Below are 18,120 nucleotides of genomic sequence, written 5' to 3'. Positions count from 1 at the left end.
TCGTTCACTCGTGCAAGCTGTGTTTGTGTGCATACCGCACTAATGCACGAACACATATGTGCATGTAAGCTGGATCATTTTCTGTTGTTTTGTAATGATTAACAAACATTTCTGTTTTTTTGCATTTGGACCGCCGCAGACAGATTGTGTGTTTGTTTGCGTAAGCGTGACTCACGCCATCTGACATATTCCTTCAGAAGAATCTGGCACGAGGCGTAATAGAGTGCATGGTTTAGCCCCCATATTTTGCATATTAAGATATAAGTTGTGTTTAGTACCTTTAATAATTGCAACCCAGGCACAGCAGACTCACAAAACTCACAGCTGGATGCGAGCCTCATTGTAGCTGAGAAAGGAAGTCTGTGCGAGCAGATGCTGCGAAATTTGTTGGATTTCTGTCTCAGTCCACAGCGCTGATGGATTCACTACATGCCTCCCTCTGTCTCATTTTCCTTTCTCTCCATCTGTTACCCTCCTATCCTTTGCTCTTCCCCTGTCCTCTAATGCTTCTTGACCATTGTGAGCAACACCACACGCTAAAGTGGTTTTGTTATGCAAATGAAAGCCCCAGAATTTCGAGGCTCCGACTTTTCCCTGTTTTTCATCCTTATCTAATCTGCATCCCTTCCTATAATGGCACAGTTGTTGTTAGGAGATTCCAAATAAAACAAATGTAATATTTTGAACAAATGGTTTCCCGTTTATGTCTTGCATCTCTTGCACTGCCTCTTTTTCTTTTCTTTTTTTTAATCTTGCATTCCTGAGCAGAGCCTTGGACCAGCGACCCCCTTTCTGCTGGCATCCTTATTTAATGATCATTAGTTTCATGATTGAGATACTTTAATCAGAGCAGAGCCAGAGCCTTGCTGGTCTGGCCCAGATATTGTAAAGTTTTTATTGTTATTTCACATAGATTCCCGCCTCAAAATCTCATTGACCGTGCATTTGAAAGGGACACACTGACCCTATAACATTTGGCAGGGTCTTAATAGGCTCGTAGGATCATTAAAATCCCTGCTGAATTCATGTAGCAGTCTAGCACATAGATGGATCTACAAAAGCTCTCTCCCCTTAGATCCAGTATATTAGTAGAAACACTAGTGAATAGATTTCGCTTTGATGCATATAGGTTAGCTTTGATGTGTTTATTTTAAGCCTGATATCCATTACTTATGTGGTTTTAGTGACACTGTGCTGTAGAAATACACAGTCAGCCTGCTAAGTCATGCAGCCAGCTGCGGTTTGCATCTCTGTGTACCTGCTGCTTTGGCATCCTGTACACTCACGCAAACAGTGACTGGATCCGAAAGATGATGCTGACGCTGCTTGCTGGACACACACACATACGCATGCACACATGCACACATTCACACACGCTCTCCCCTCATCACAGTTGGACATGAGGCCATGCTGGTATTGTAATTAGAGTGGGGATGACACTTTTTGCTGTGTATTCATCATGTGGCATAGCTGCAAGGTGACTCTGAGAGTTGTTGTGCTTGCTTTGTGCACGCTCACAGACACGCGTGCACACAAACAAATACACAGCAGACCTTGACAGATGTCAGGATGGCATTCAGCCTCTGTCTTCCTCTCACACATGCATAGAGATGTGCGCTCATTCTGTTTGGGCACATGCTTAGTCACCTCCCTCATGTCCACGACTCATCTGTTTGGTCGCCAGTTGAGTAATTAGCTTTCAGCCGATGTCACCGAGTCCTCGGAGCGATCACGTCGAATGGACTCTGATAACATGATGGGTGATGGCGGCGTACACACGCAAACGCACACAAGTCCACTTTAGGAACGTGACAGTGACCCTTGAAAGCGGCCCACGTCCCAGAAGATGGATGAAAGGAGAGGAGAACTGCCCGAGCCCCCTGAGTGGCCTCGTCTTCATGATTAAATTTGTTGATGTCGTGGAACATCACTGTACCGATGTGTCTAATTTAGTCTGCAGCCAATGGCTTTGAACTCCTCCCTGCTGACAGAACTTTAACATCCTATCAGTCAGGCCATGAGCTACTGAAGCAGTGTTAAAAAAAAAAAAAGTTCACATACGCCTTCGAGTTGTGATTCTGAATTATACATTTTCCAGTATTTTATAATATTGCTTTCCCTTTGGTGAAAAGAACTATAAAAATATCAACATTCTTTTAAAAAATTCATTCAAAAAGCCTACACTTGCTCCTACAGCACCAGAAGTCTACTTATTATTTTATTACAATTGGTATAGATGATTTAAAAAGAGCCGATGAAGATGGTGCGTCTACACAGATGGCAAAACAATGTAGCAAAAACGTGTCAGGAACAAGTGGCAGCCTGTGAAGCTGCAGAGTCGATGCAGACGTGTCAAAAAGTGCAGTTCCTCAAAGGGCCAGAGATGTGAAAATGCCAAGGCTTACAGCAGAAATAAATATGCTTTCAGCCTGGTACAGAAAAAAAACAAAACTTGTCTCTGTAGCCAGACAGCTGCATGGGCATGAATTTCTTTTAATAACTCGCTCGTTTACATTTTAATGGTTATGCATCTTTTTAGTGGCCGGTGGATGCAGACGCAGGTATCTGCAGATATTAGCTGTCTGCTAAGTTTCACCTCCGCTAATTGGAGTCGCTGAACTGAACCTCATGACTAAAAAACGTGTTTAGGGTGCTGGTGAATTTTTCATGCAGTTTTCTAAATAAATGGCTTGCTGTGCATTTACTGGAAATAACGGACTGTCCGAGAAGTGTGTGCTCCAGTTTTTTACAGTAGGTGAAATTCTATACTTATTTATATTTAGCACTAATTAGCAGGTATGTGTCGGTCCAGTGCACCTACACAACTGTGAGTGCTTTGTGCTTAGCAGGCAGACTGATTTGCTAAAGCGGAGGCTTCCACAAACCAGTCTGTGCGGTCTCTATTTGTATCGTGCTGTTTTGGTTTGCTTCTTTTTTCTATTCTAACTTGAAAGCTAAATTTATACCTTCAGTTCTTTCTTGTATATTTTGGCTGTCAGCTGTCGCTGTCTCTTCATTAATCTGAATGAGATCAAAGCTGTTATAGGGGCCTCATCTTAAGTTGCAGAACTTCTTGTTTTTCCTCTCTGGTTTTTCACAGCAATGGCTTTTTGTTTTGGGTCATTATCTGCATGCCAGATGTTTCTGTCTTTCAGATTTAATAATAATTTGAAGACCTACGTTTAGCCAGTGATGGGTGTTACTCTCTCTCTCAGTCCATCAGTCCTTCAGCTAAGCTGGACGTCAGGGTGTCTGTCCATACCAACGCAGTTCATAGAAATCATTGTTTCTCCTACAGTTTTGGTCAGAATTGAATCAAACTTACACTGATTATGTAATGGGTCTTCATTCAACGTTGAAGTCATATTTGTTGTTTTATGGACATTTTTACAATAATTATTAATTGTGTATTGGTCAACCTTGAGTGAAATGGATCACGAGCCAGATGAGCTATCATGTCACTGAGCTTCCGGTTCTCTTCGGGATTTCAATGATCTGGAAAAAATAGCTTAACAGGCAGTGATTGAAACAGCATAGAATTGTTTGCATAGCCTCAAGCAGGAAGAAACAGGCATCAGTCACTACAAAGGCAACTATCTGTACCACCAAAGATGCTCTTTCAACATTTTCTGTTGACTGATAATGAAAAAAGTATTGAACCAATGTTCTGCTGACCAATGTGAGCATATGGTCAAGCATAATTTAAATGAGCCATTATAGTGTCCTGTTACTTACTCTGAGCGGTACAGGCACTGAACATCTGTATATGCAGATGGATGAAACACACACAGGACAAAGAATACTCATTAGAGTTGGGTTATAATATCACTCCAAGTGTCTGCTGTGGCCCCATATGCTTGGCCAGAAAGAGTCATAAATTGTGACTTTAACTGAGTATGAGTTCACGGCCGCCCTGCTGTTTCAGACTGTTTTTAGCCAGCTGCAAGCAGAGTTCAGTATCTGGGTGTGTGTTCAATGATGTGAGTCTTCATAAAGTCATCAAAATATAAACTCATGGTGTAATGTACTTTCAAAACACGCACACACACACATATATATATATATATATATATATATATATATATAGAGAGAGAGAGAGAGAGAGAGAGAGAGAGTGAGAGTAAAATGTTACTTGAAATATGAAATTTACACTAACCTTCTTAATGGAAAAAGACCAAAAATCAGTTTTTTTGGTAGAATACAGATGAACTCTTAAGTAGGAAGTTGTTGTTGTAATGGTCTGGACTTTATTTGTTTTACTTTTTTATTTTTAATTGTGGGGTTGAATTTAACCCTGAACGTGTGCATTTTGACCATCATCCTATTGCTTTATTGAAACAGCAACGAGTGGATGAGTCACCCCTTTAATGGTCTATTTTACTCAAAATGGGACAAAATTATGGAAAATGAACCTCATGCTTTAATAAAAAAAGAGCTGAAACCAGCAATTGAGACATTAAACTCAGTAAGAAAATTGTTACTTTACTAACTTTACTTTATTGATTTATATAGCACTCTTCACAGGATAAAAAACAAAAAGTGCTTCACAATAACATAAAACAGTACAATTAAACATACAGCACAAATCTAATTAAAAGCTAGTCTAAATAAGTGAGTCTTAAGATGATGTTTAAAAGAAGAGATGGAGGGAGAGAATTCCACAACCTGGGGGCCACCGCTCTAAAAGATCTATCACCTCTGGTTTTAAAACGTGCTCGGGGAACTACCAACAGCCTTTGATTAGATGATCTCAGGCTGCGAGGTTCTAAAAGATCAGAAATATAGGCAGGAGCATCATGATTCAAAGCTGTAAAAGTCAGTACTAAGATTTTAAAATGAATCCTAAAATGTACTGGAAGCCAGTGTAATGAGCGTAAAACTGGTGTAATGTGCTCTCTTGACTGACTGGAGGAGGTGAAGATTCTTTTTGCTCAAACAAAGACAAAGACTGTTACAATAATCTGTGCGAGAAGAAATAAAAGCATGAATAATCATTTCTAACTCAGATTTAGACAAAAAAGTTTGCAGTTTGGAGATGTTTCTTAGCTCAAAAGTCGTTTTAGTGGAGCCGTAATTCAAGTGAGAAATGGGATTGTTTACTTATAAACTTCTATCAATTAGATTGCAACCAGAAGAGTCGCCCCCTTCTGGCCATTTGAATGAATGCAGATTTTGACATTGGCTTCACTTTTCAAACCTGGAGGCTTGATCCAGTCTGTTTGCTGTCAAAAGTCAGACTGAAATAAGCCGTTCGCGTTGATTCCCGGCTCTGATTTCACTTGCAGCTGTTGAGAGTAGTTTTATTTTTTTTTATCATCTTAGTTGATTTTGCTACTCAGTGCAAGGCAGTATTGTAAGTGATTAAAACATGGATCTTATATGACATAAAATCACAATTTCGATCTTTACTGTATATTTATTTTTTATATGGATACAACTGATCGTATCACAGCTAAAAACAATAAGTCTCTCAGTAAATTACCTTGGAGTATTCTCAACATCCATTCTAAATTTTAATTAAAAGTTTATTGCGTGACTCTGCAGGTCTCCCCTTTTAGAAGGACATTTTTAAAAGGTAGCTCCATTCACCAGTACTCCTTAATGTCAGGTCAGTAATGCCAGCCTGTGCACTGAAAGAAGTTTTCTAATGGATTCCTCCTTTCATGCACACAGCGTGATGTCTCTCAGCTTCAAATCGAGGTCGTGTGCATGATTTGAGACGAGCAGTAACAAGAAGCTAAATACTACTGTACATCGATTTCAGCTGCATAGCCCCTTAAGTCAGAATAATGGGCAATACAGTTTTATTGCGCCTCTATTTTCATTTCATTATTGTGTTCATAGTGTCACTCAGAAAAATGCTAAACCGCCGCTCTGGTTAGGGAAAAAAACACAAAGGTTTGTTAAGGCTAGCAAGGCTTAAAGCTCTAGTTACCTAATCATGGCAACAAGACTTTGCACTCACACAGTTCCAGCTCCATTCAGGTGGATAATTTTAAGTGCCTTTGTGCAGTGCTGAGAATGATTCAGTGGCATTTCAGCTAGCTGAAAAAAGGGAAGTACTAAATTGTTCAGCATTTCCCTCCATATGAACTACAGCACTCTGCAGTAAAAAAAATCAAATATCAAAAAGCTGAAAACAGCATCTATATGTAAACGTGATGTATTTAAATTTGAATGAACAGACTAAGGATCGCAGCCATTTCTCTGCTACAGTCGCATGAGAACCATTTAAGGCTCGTTCCTAATGTCGATTAAACGGCATCTTAAAGTGCACATTTTGGTGTTTTGCTTTTTTCCACTTACTCTAAGCTAAATGTGTTTGTATTCAACCATCCGCATTCTGTAAGCATTTGGATAACGGCGCTCTTTGTAACCATTTGGAGCCATCCGCACAGTGCCATGTTTTACTTTCCCCCCTTAGCATCGGTGCTTCTGGAGGTAATAAAACCACCCTCGACTCAGCACGCTTTACAAAACCCAGAGATGGACAAATCTCTGCAGCATCACACCAGAGAGCTCGCTGTCTGTATCTCCAGAATAAACCTTGACATGTAATTCCCCTCACCTTGGCACCTTGGGGCTCTGTTGGTCCTATCAATAAATAAACCATTTAGCTCAGAGGTCACTTCAAACTTCAGCCTTCCCGACACCTTGTACCTGCCAGATTTTTTAAAAATGGGGGGGGGGGCTGTACTTGATTATTGAGGGAGTTTTTTGTAATCTGTCCTTTCTTTTTTTATCTCTTTCCTCTCTTTTTTTTTTCCTGTCCCCGAGAGAAAGACTGTAGACTAAGCAGGTAGTCGGCATCTGTTTTGGCTCACCTCTATTAGCTTCCTGATTGACTACTGGCACGGGTAACACATTTCCCCGGATTCCCCTCTCACCCTCCCCTTAATCTCGCATCTATCGCTTCAAATCAAGGCTCAGGTCGCTGTGCCCGTGGGCTGAGGGCATCACTCATTATACTGTGAAGTTTCAATTGCAGCCTGACCCCTTCCATCCAATTTCATGGCTGCTCGTGGTGGGCGAGTGCTCCCGCTGCTCCATTCTGAAACTCTTTAAATGAACCAACCTTTGGCTCAGGGCCGCCACTCATCTCAGCAAGACGAGAGGGAGACGAATTTAGTTCAAATGAATGTCAAGCCTTGTTATTGTAGCTCTTGGTTAATGCGGTTTGGGCACTCAAGAGCCTCGGCTTTCTCTCTTCCCTCTCGTTCTTATTTCGTACATGCTCTCGCACAAATGGTGAGGATTGAAATGCTTCAGTGGGCCGCTAATAAAAAAACAAACCACCTCTGGCTTTGGAAAATGGAAAGTCTCGACGTAGTCCACTTGGAGCCGTTTGCAGGTCACAGCTTGCCTCTGAGGGGCATTTTTGTGTTTGAAGTTGATGAGTGGCGAAATTTTCAATAACACGCAGTTTTGCTTCATTGGGAAACTGCATCTGTTTCTCTGTAGTGTTTTTCTTTTTTTTTCTTAATGAAATAACCTTACAAACACGTCAACTTCCTGCCACGTCTGCAACGCTGAAGCAGACAATCCCTATCAGGCTTCTTAGATTTTGTCTAATGAACCGTGTGTCATATTCCATAATATTCTGTCGCTAGTGGAAATTACATTATTTTCAAGGTGGCTCTTTAATATACACAAACCTGATGATTCTGCTTTCACACTTAAGCGTCTCTGTGATCATCAGACACATTTGTCAGTGTAAAGCAGAACCTTTAGTGTATGATTTTATTTGTAATGTTTCTAGCTAAGTGATGTTTACTTGCCGTGGTTGTTTGTGTGGGATGCCCGTCCCATTGTGCTTCTGTCAGGTGTCTCGACTCGAGCTTCAGGCCACAGTCCTTAATTGAAAGGAGCATTTGGGTTAAAATAAATGCACCTTTGCTCAGCAACTGGCTAATCCTTTGGCATTTTGTTGTGCCTGAGGCTATCTGTTAACTAACAAGATCATACTTTTTAAAATATTTATAAATCTAATGATGAGTTCAGTGGTACCAGAAGTCACAGTTACAAACAAAATATCCAGACTAATGTAAGATGATTCGCTCTTGTGGTATTTGCACAAAACAAGCTGTTTGCCAGGCATCATGTCAGGATATCAAAGATGTTGCCTGAGCCGTCTTCTAGTTTGCGTAGCTTAGCATAAAGAGTGGAAATGGGGCCAACGGCTAGCAGGGTCAAGCAGAGATTTTAAAAAGGCTTTTTCTGTCAATTAATAAAAAGCTCATATTTTATCATTACAAGGTTAGTCTGGGCAACGAACTATCAGCACTTTTCCATTTCTCATGTAGTTTCACTGCTCCAGTCCGGCACACTTAAGATCAAAGTGGTCTGTATGTGGCCCATGATGTAAGCTGACTTTGACATCCCTGTCCTAGATTGTTGACAATAGAAGTTTTTCATTTCTAAATGCAGTTTTGAAACTAACATGGTAAATAAAACCAGACATGTTGCACCAGTAAAACTTCGTCTGAATTCACAAAAATTTAGGCAAGGTGTCACAGTGGTTGCCCAGAAGAGCAGCACAAAAATAATTTCAGCACACATACAGACTGTATATAAAATGTCATGTATGTCATGTTTCTGAGCTTTGTTTTTATTAGTTAAATGCAGCATTATTTGGGTTTAGTCAGATTAGAGCTATCTCCTCTGTACTTAAGAATCTGTATTTTTTGTGTCCACAGCCAGTGAAAACTGCCATGACTTCCACCCCATGTTCTTCACCCACGATCGCGCTTTTGAAGAATTCTTCTGTATCTGCATCCAGCTGCTCAACAAGACCTGGAAGGAGATGAGAGCCACAAGTGAAGATTTCAACAAGGTATGCTGCGTGCGTGTGTGTGTCTGTTCTTTTTCTTTCTTTCTTTTGAGGGAGCAGGAAGGTTGAGATGAAGACAAAACATCACAGTATTCATGAATATTATCGGGCCTAGGTTTTGGTTTTGTACTGAGCTTTCCACATAGATGTGTCACAGCTGGAAAAAGCAAGTAAGTGTGCTTGTATATTTCATCATTACGGCAAAGTTCATGCACAGCTCTATTTATTCATTAAGCATGGAGACCTCTTTAGTTTATTACCCCTCAGGCACAAAAAGGCTGATGGGGGATTGTCGGCTAAGTTTGTGAATACAATAAGTCAAAAAAGAGGCGACATAGGAGCTTCAAATTGATACCCTGGATGCCTCTACTAAAAATCTCAGACGAGTTTGAATGTCATTGACCTTGTTTTCTGAAATCCTTGTGAATGCAATTCTCTAGGAGGATTTTGAAACTGATACCACAGGTGTGCCTACTTGGAGGCCGAGGGGTAGCACTGCCTTTCGCCAGTATTTTCCTACTGGGGTTAAGAAGTGGATTTTTTCATTTAAATAAGAGGAAATCTGGTGTAAGGAGCATCTTACAAAACTTAGCGCACCACTTAAAAATGACAAACCTGAATGCTGCAGTTGTACAGTTATCCATGCTCTTGTGATACTCATTATTCCAACATTTACCCAGTTGCACTCGGTTCAATATTCTGCAGCAAGGCTGCTCACTAAGACCTCGTATAGCTCTCATATCACGCCAGGTCTGATGTCGTTACACGGGCTTCTGATTAAATTTAGGATTCAATTTCAGTTCCTCCTCATCTATAAGGCCTTGAGTGGTCTGGCTTCAGAGTATATCAGTGAACTATTAATGCCATATATCCTTTTAGACCCCCTGAGGTCCTGTGAAGTGGGGGCTGATGATAGTAGCCAGTGCAAAACTGAGAACACAAGGAGGCTGTGCATCCCACTGCCGGTAAATGTTGCTAAGATGCGTTTATTTCTCGTAATATGTAAAATAAAACTTAGACACAAAGGGCTGAAAGATGTGACGGATGTGAAAGGTGTGATTTCTCAAACAAGATGCCGCAGATTTAGAAAGGAAGCTTGTACACATGTTGGAATATTTTTCCTGCATTGTTCTGCTCTGGTTCTGGTATAAAACATTAGCTTTCTCTGTTGGCAGAGAGAGCCCATATAAAGGCCCTACATCTTCATTTGGGGATCAGTGGAGTTTGGATGAAGATGACATACTTCCTGTTAGCTGGCTAATGTTGAATCGGCTCACACGGGAAATTTATGTAGGTGCATGGCCAGACGGTGTTAGTAATGAGGTGTTTATGACAGATATTGTATGTTGTGAAGTCAATTGGGCATCAGTTGTAGCAGACAGCAGATGCTCTGTGTCTTTTCTCTAATTTATCAAAGAAGTTACGATTACGTTACAATGTCAAATGCCAAACCGGTACGAGCTTTACCACTGAAGAAACCAGCCCTTATTTCAGCTCCGAGGGTAGATGCTGTGTGGTTCACTCTACCGTAAGCAGACACACACTGTGCTGCATAATGGTGACACTCTGTCAACTCAGACCTCAAGCGGCCCCGAAATATATCTTCAAAGTTTGTTTTTGGTTGAATTTGAATGGAGTTGGTGTGCATGAATAATTGCATCATCTTCAGGTGTTTCGTCGCAGAGTCAAATGATGGAAGACGGCAGTGGGAGTTTCATAAGCCGGTCTCAGTGTCAGCGCAAATGTAACTCGGTGTTCAGATGGAAAATTGATGGAAAAATCTCACGCTCAACTTTCACAGAAGAAATGAGAAGCGATATGGAAAATGTATCGGTGTTGTTTCCAGACTTGTTTTGATCCACTGCGAGAGGCTTTAGGAAGACACCGTGTTGAGACCGAAACAATAAAAACCTTGTTGTCTCCTTTTTAGCATTCGAGCCAATGTCAAAGCCACCTACTGTCGATTGATGTGCTCACCAGCAGCTGTGTTTTTATCTCCAGTTAATTTGACAGCGTGATTGTTCTGCTGTTGTTTTCCATTCACAACCGAATGGAAAATGAGTGATTTTCAGTGTTACACAAGAGATTTGTTATGTCACCTGATTGTCTAATAGACTGAAACTTGGGCTTTATTTAATAATAGACACAGAGTGATGGAATAATCTCCTAATTGACACTTATTGCAACACCACAACTGGCTAGTGATCCTGTTACCCAGTCCCCTTCCCTTCACATCGTTCACTTGAAGCTAGAATCAGTTTCAACTGATAGAGACAGAAGATGCTTACCTCCCCAGCCTCGTCTTTCATTGCGCGTGACTTTGAAATTCAGCAGTAGCTGTTGATAGTAAAACCATTTGGTCTCAAGGACTGTGTGTCAGCTAAATGGGGCGTGTGGAGGTCAGTGCTTGCATCCTCTGCTTATTTCCCCTATGACCTTAAAAGGAAGCCTTGAGACATCTACCCCACCTGATGATATTTAAAAGTTGTCATTTCTACCTAATTTGGTAAACAACGATCTAGTTTTTTGTTTTTATCTGTAGCTGAAGCAAAAGGATAGAGAAGAGGAAAATTCACACTGGGAAAGCTCAGATCCTTTTAAATGCAAAGTCTCAACATGCTCAGTTTAAAATCAGAACGTGATACTTTGAACAAGAACGAAACAATTTAGTGGAAGCAGTTTATCCAATATATCGCTAAAAGGCAATAAAGAAAAATACAAATCACAAAAATTTAACATTTAAAGTCATAAAAAGCCTTTTGAATGTTTTAAACGTATCTCTCGGACAAACATCTCAGTACATGAGCCCGCTGATCATTAACACCAAGAGATCTACTGCAGTAATTCAGCCAATTACAAAGAGGCATGGTATTAGCATTTGGAAAATGTCTTGTTTTTATTATTGCCTGTGTTTTTAAGGAGTAAGAGTAGGAGAATTTCTTTAAATGAAGAGTAAAGGAGCAAGAAAATGTATAGTTTGGAGAAGGCCAGAGACTAGTTTTCTAGATATGTCCTGCTTTAATTCAGCTGCTTTCTTGCAGAGAGTGCAGGAGGCAGGAAACATAATGGCCACTGGCTACCTGCGCTATTTTCTCATGGACGTAATGAGGCATTGCATGAACTTTGTGTACGAGGCAGCTCACGGCGTAAAGACCATTTAATGCCGTGTGAATGAGTCAGACATTTGCTTTCTCACATGCAGCTCTGCCGAGTGATGTGGAGTATATGGATGCAGATTATCAGTCTTTGTTGTCGTTTGTCTTTATCGCCTATGAAGGAATGATTTTCACAAATAAATAAGTAAATAGCAGACATTCAAGCCCAGGTACGCTCTCTTGAACAAGCAGATATGGCTGTGCTATAAAAGGACCAGCCCGTACCTATAGTGTGTAGATGTGTGCCCCGGCTCCAAATGTGCACACAGTATATAGGAGGGTATATCCTCTTTGGAGAGGACGCATGGATGCGTGGGTGGATAATTCCATGTGTCAAGTGTAATTCTGAGGGCGTCCACTTTAGATAAGGTTCCCATATGGCTAGATGTTCCTGTAGGTTCTACATTTGCCAGGCAGTCAGCTTTCTGAAGTGCTGAATACTTGTTGGGAAAAAAAATCCTTGGTCAGGTTTTGTCTACGTTTGGATGTGAAGTGTGTGAGTAAATCTCGATGGTTCTTTCAGTGGCTGCATCTTCACGCTCGATGGAGCATCTGCCCAGTACACACACACACACACACACACACACACACACACACACACACACACACACACACACACACACTGTGAATTTAAGCTCATTTAAGACAAAGGCACAAGGCTTAAAAGAAGCTTAAAACACTATGGCGGTTAAGCCCGTGCACACAGCACCGCTGCAGAGCAGCTGTACATTCTGCCTTATTGGTTTTTTGAATGTTCAAAAAAAAAAAAAAGACAAAACATGAGAGCATAAAGGCGTGTGTGCTGTGAGTACATGATGTATGTATGTTTAATAGAGGCAAGTCTGATGCTCCCAGGGCACAGCGCCGACCGTCAGCAACCGTTTCCCCTGTTTCCATAGCAACCGCTGTTCAATTACCTCTGCTGTGCTGCACTACTCTGGCTCTGTGTCGGTAAGATGGAGCCACTGTGCTGCATGCGTGCATGTGTGCATGCGTGCACGCTTGCGTTTGTGTGTGCGACAGCATCTATCAGAGACTGTCTTGTACAGCTGCCTGTCGTGCCTTCATCCAAACGTCTGTGCTGTGCGCCGCTCCTCTTCCTCCTCTTCTCCACAGGAGTGGGAAAAAAAACACCTTCATCTCTCTCTCTCTGCTCAGGCTCTTGGAAAAAAAAATCCCTCAGTGATGTAGCGGCTTGCAGCCACTCACAAAACCCCTCCTCCTCCTTCTCCCCATCTCTTATCCTTTCCTCCCTCCCTCTTCGTCCAAACTGCTCTCAGACAAACACACACACACTCTTATCATGTGATCCACTTGCTGCACCACGATTGGTGTCTCTGATCGTGGCGTGTGTCCAATCAGGGCATAAGCCCCGAGATCAACCTAAGTGAAGCAGAGCAGCCTGGCTGATGCTCTTAGAGTCACAGAGGGAGGGAGGAAGGCAAATATAGAGGCATGCAAAAATATAGTAGAATTGAGATGGGTAAAGTTTTATGAAGGGGAAGAAGGCAGGGTTTTTTATTTTTAAATTAAAGAGAACATGCTGAAACAGCGAGTGAAGCAGGAAAGCTGATTTAGTAGGATAAACAGATTCGAAAAGGCAAACCGGAGGTGGTACACAAGCTGTGTTGACAGACAAGTCTCCCCTTATTGTGGCTAACGCTAAAGCTAACTGTCCACAGTCAGCTTGACTGCTCTTCCGAGGAGCCATCTGCTCCCTCCGTCCGTCCTTCCGTCCATCCCTCTCTCGCTGAGCTCTAAAAACTCCAGTTTCCTGGCAAAAGCACGAGGATTCGTCAGCCACTGTGGAGAGTATCACACCACGCTTGGAACCATGGAGGTGACATGTAAGTACTAAGAATGGAAATGAGAATGAGAAAGAGAGGCTGGTTTGCAATTAGCCTGCACGGATGGGGCGAGGGGAGGTGGTAGTAAGGGAGGAAGAGGGACTGTTTGTGTTGTTGCCTGGATGCGGAGGAGGAGGCGGAGGATGGAGAGATTGAGGAAAGGAGTAGAAAAGGCAGGCATAGATGGAGAAGATGGGACGGGGCAGAGTGGCAGAGAAAAGGGGAGGGACAGATGGGGTCATGTAGACTCGGCGAGGCGTAAACAGGTTAGACCGGGACCCAGATCGCATCTTTTTCATTAACAGACACAGACTCGGTCACACAAATATAATCTGTCTTATAAGCTCACACCCACAGCTACTTACACTGCATGCGCACATTTCCCTGTTCACCTACCCCCCCATTAGACTCCAGGCATCATCTGTATTCCTGTGCGAGTGAGTGTGTGTGTGTGTTGGGGGTTGGGTTTTGTTGTTGTGAATGGGATTACTCCACATTACCAACACCCACTGTTTGTCACCAGAGGAATTCAATGCCACTACTACTGCTCTCCTCTACTCCACACTGTCTCTCTCAGCCTTGGATGAGCTTCAACCAGTGTTTTAGCCAGAGGGGTTTGACACAGGATTAGAGCGAGGTCAGCCCCAGACTGTAGAGCAGGCGTCTGTGCAGTACTGCCAGTACCTGATTTTATTTGTTTGGGACACAATGCAGAGAGGATTGCCGTCACATGTTGTGCTGCTCACCCTATTATTGTGATGATAGATAGCATCTTAGCTGTCGGGTGAACTATACGCTGCTGAGGTTAAAGCTGAAATGATTAATCAGTGAAATTAATATGCTGACTAACTGAAGTTAAATCGAGAACTAGATACTTTAGATAGTTTGTTAAAGTCATCACGCTTTTTGAAGTCTCTTAAATGTTAGGATTTGTTGCCCTTTTTTGGTGCTAATGTACACCAATGCTATATGTAGGATGTAGTTCTCCCTCTTCCTTTCTGCAGCAAATCATCAAACTTTCACACGTTATCCCAACTACCCTCCCCTAACTCCCAATTGGTTCCTGCAGATTGCTGCCCCTCCCATGGGCTGGTTGTGCTGGAGGTTTCTTCCTGTTAAAAGGGAGTTTTTCCTTCCCACTCTCACCAAGTGCTTGCTCATAGGGAATCATCTGATTGTTCGGGGTTTCTCTGCATTATTGTCGAGTCTTTACCTTATAGTGCCTTGAGTTAACTGTTGTTGTGATTTGGCGCTAGAGAAATAAAATCAGTAGTATTAACATCTTTCAGCTGCTTCTTTATTCACAAGTTTTTGCCATAATGGATAGATCAGCATGTTTGATTTTACACACATGTTTCCGACGTGACCCTTTCAGGGAACTGTACCTTTTCCCAGTCGGTTTTTGTTTGTTCATTTAATTAAGAAAAATCTCTGTCTTCTACAACAGTTTCCTGTAACTAGTGAGATATCAATCTGAATTTTGAGGCATGTGTTTGAAATTTGTCTCGAACAATCAAGGGTCATGACTTAGTCTGCGGCTCAGTTTGGTAATGACTGATTAAAGTAAAAGGGTTTTACCACAACCAATACACATTTCTAAGCACTTCAAAAAAAAAAAAATGTCTCCCACACAGCATGAAACAGTCAATTAAAAGTCCATCTATATTTTTGAAAATACGCTCAGTCAGTGTGGGATTCTCCTTAAATCATGCTTGTTTATATGTGTACATTTCAATTTTCTGTCATATTTTTTTTTGAGCAATTAAAATAAACATGCAATACTGAGCCACTCTAGATTTACCAGAGTATTTCTTGCCAGGGCCGGGATTTATGCCAGCTGCGTCCTGGATCGAGCTTCATTCTGAAGTCATCAATTCTCAGAACGAAAGCATTGCATGTCTTACTTTAAATCAATACTGGAAATGTTTATTTGCAGTTTCAGCCCTGTTAATGATTGTATTCTCTAAGTGACAAGCCGAGCTCTATCACGAAATCCATGTGTCTGGTTATCGGTGACCAGTAAGCTGAATAAGAGACCTCGAGCGTGGTGAAGGTAGCACTTCAGCTAAAGCCTCTTTTCCTTTTTTTTTATTGGTGTTTGACATTTCTGTTCCTGCCTGTGGTGATATAGAGGAGAGTAGATAATCTGCTTTGTTCAGCCATGTTGAAGAGTGACTATCCCAAGTGGGATTATTCACATAGCAATCCCCAAAAGCCCTTGGTACTGTAACTGCAGTTCAGAGAGCCTCTCATCAGCCCAACCCTGATAAATCGCTCGCTTTTTTAGAACATAGAAATGTGGCTTTTAGCTACTATTTCAGCTTTACTTAATGGTGCAGATCAGCTAAGGCCGCTTAATGCAAATCAATGCAAATGATTTCTGACTGTGCTCTTTAGCAAGCGGACACTTCTTTCACTTTGCCAGAAGGTTCCCATAGATGCATGCATACTTGATTAATCGAGTGGGTGCCGGTGCGTCCAGTCAGAAGTGATGTGACAGTAATAATTGTGAGTGCAGGTGACGAAGGCTTTGGGCGAGTGCCATGTTTGGATTCCAGAAAGCGGCTCGGGACAGTTGGTGAAAAGTGCTCGCACACGCCACCATCAATATGCCAACAACTGTGACCGCTGCTGTCCGGCTTTGTATGGAAATGATACGTCTGATGGCGAAAGGGCACCTCCCCCACTCCTCTCCTCTCCCACAGCGAGACCCCTCCTCATTTTGTTATAGCACACTGGCTTTACGTACCTCAGCAACTCTGCAGATGTTTACGTTCCTCTTTCCTTCCCTCGATTTCTTTTTGTCTTTCTCTCTCCTCCTCCTCCTTAGTCGTGTCTCTTGACCCCTCCCCTTTCTCCCCCTACACCACCACCACCACCACCTCTATTGTTGAATTCAGACAGGCTATTTATATCTTTCTGCCTGGCTGCTTCACCTCCCACTCCCTTAACAAGGTTTTCTTTATTGTTTTTGCTTTTTTGGGTGCACGTGAAAGCGAGCGCACACATGTGTGTTTGTAAATGCGCCGCAGCAAAGTGGCGTATTTGTGTCTGAGTCTTTCTACAGAGCACATGAGGTTGCGTTAGCTTGGTGTGTGTGTGTGTGTGTGTGCTTTTGTTGTCCACATGGTTTGAGTTTGTAGCAGGAGGACGGTGCGGATGCTTAGCTGTGTTTCTGCGCTGGGATTTCGCTCTTTTTTTTATGAGTACATTAGTTTTTCATGACTGTGTGTGTTCCTAAGGGGGTATCTCTGATGTCAGGCAACGTTGGCCCACTCACACTGAGAACACCAAAGCTAAGCTCACTAATCAGACCAGAGAGATCATCAGTCATTAGCATCAAACCATCTGAGCTGCACAGGCAGAGATGCAGAGCTAACATTTTTTTGTTGTTGCTGTTTTTGTTGCTTTGTGTCAGGATAGAGATAGTCTTGTCTCATCTTCACAACAACAACACACTGAAAATCAGCAGGGGAAGAGATGAGTAAACTCAAGTTTTCTTGTCTTTTGATGCGGTTATTTATCTATCTCTTCATTTATTTATGTGTGTTTGTGTGTCTCTGTGTGTGTGTGCCCAGCAGTCAGCAGTATATAAAGTCTTCTTGCAAGAAAAGTCTCTACAAAGGTTTTGGTTGTGTGTGGGTGAGGCTTATTGTGCATATGTGCTGAAGGCCCTGTAATTAATATTGAATAATTATCCAGTTTTGATCTAACACAGCTTGAATCAGTGATTAATTTAAAGCACCTCCTCTGTCTGTGGATTGATACTCGTGTGCGGGGAAAGGAGACAAACCCAGAATCTCTCTCTGTCTGGTGTTTTTTTTCAATACCTCACTTTCCTCTGCCGACAACAAAAAGACAAGATGTATGATTGCAATTACCACTTTGGACTAAATATGCAAGAGCAAATCATGTGCACAAGGATTCATATTGTTCCTTTTCTTTTTTTCTCTCCTCCTTCTATTTGATATTTTCTGCAGCAGGTGAGAATTTCTATTCAAGCCGCATCAGGAGACAGTGGTTGCATACGTAATGGCATAAAGCCTGTTTTGCACAAATCAATTTTTCCACCGCCGTTTTAAATTAAGTGAAGCGCAATAAACTTTACGTCCTGACAATGTCTGGATCCCACTGTGCGTAGAAAATCACTGCTGTTGCATGGCTTCTGCAGCGTCTTCCATATGCTTTTCTGTACAGTGCCAAACTTGCACTTTTAGTGTAAAAGCTCTGTAACTGGCCTAAGTAGGAGCTGGTTGCATTATTAATGGGGAAGCTGTGTGATTTAGTT

The 18,120-nt window shown here is 42.0% G+C and overlaps 1 protein-coding gene across 6 annotated transcripts in view; it reads left to right on the top strand.

Annotated features, from left to right (window-relative positions):
* The window catches only part of elmo1 (engulfment and cell motility 1 (ced-12 homolog, C. elegans)), a 105,262-nt gene that overhangs the window by 69,813 nt on the left and 17,329 nt on the right, over nucleotides 1-18,120 (top strand). For 5 of the 6 annotated variants that reach the window (XM_040020991.1, XM_040020992.1, XM_040020990.1 and 2 more), the window contains one exon: nucleotides 8,697-8,833. In XM_040020991.1, the coding sequence (XP_039876925.1) occupies nucleotides 8,697-8,833 (137 nt within the window). The other variant, XM_040020996.1, reaches the window with a different exon arrangement.

Source organism: Simochromis diagramma, unplaced genomic scaffold (assembly GCF_900408965.1).
Source record: "Simochromis diagramma unplaced genomic scaffold, fSimDia1.1 OVJJ01000753.1, whole genome shotgun sequence".
Taxonomy (NCBI): domain Eukaryota; kingdom Metazoa; phylum Chordata; class Actinopteri; order Cichliformes; family Cichlidae; genus Simochromis; species Simochromis diagramma.
This window is presented reverse-complemented; position numbering and strand designations above follow the sequence as displayed.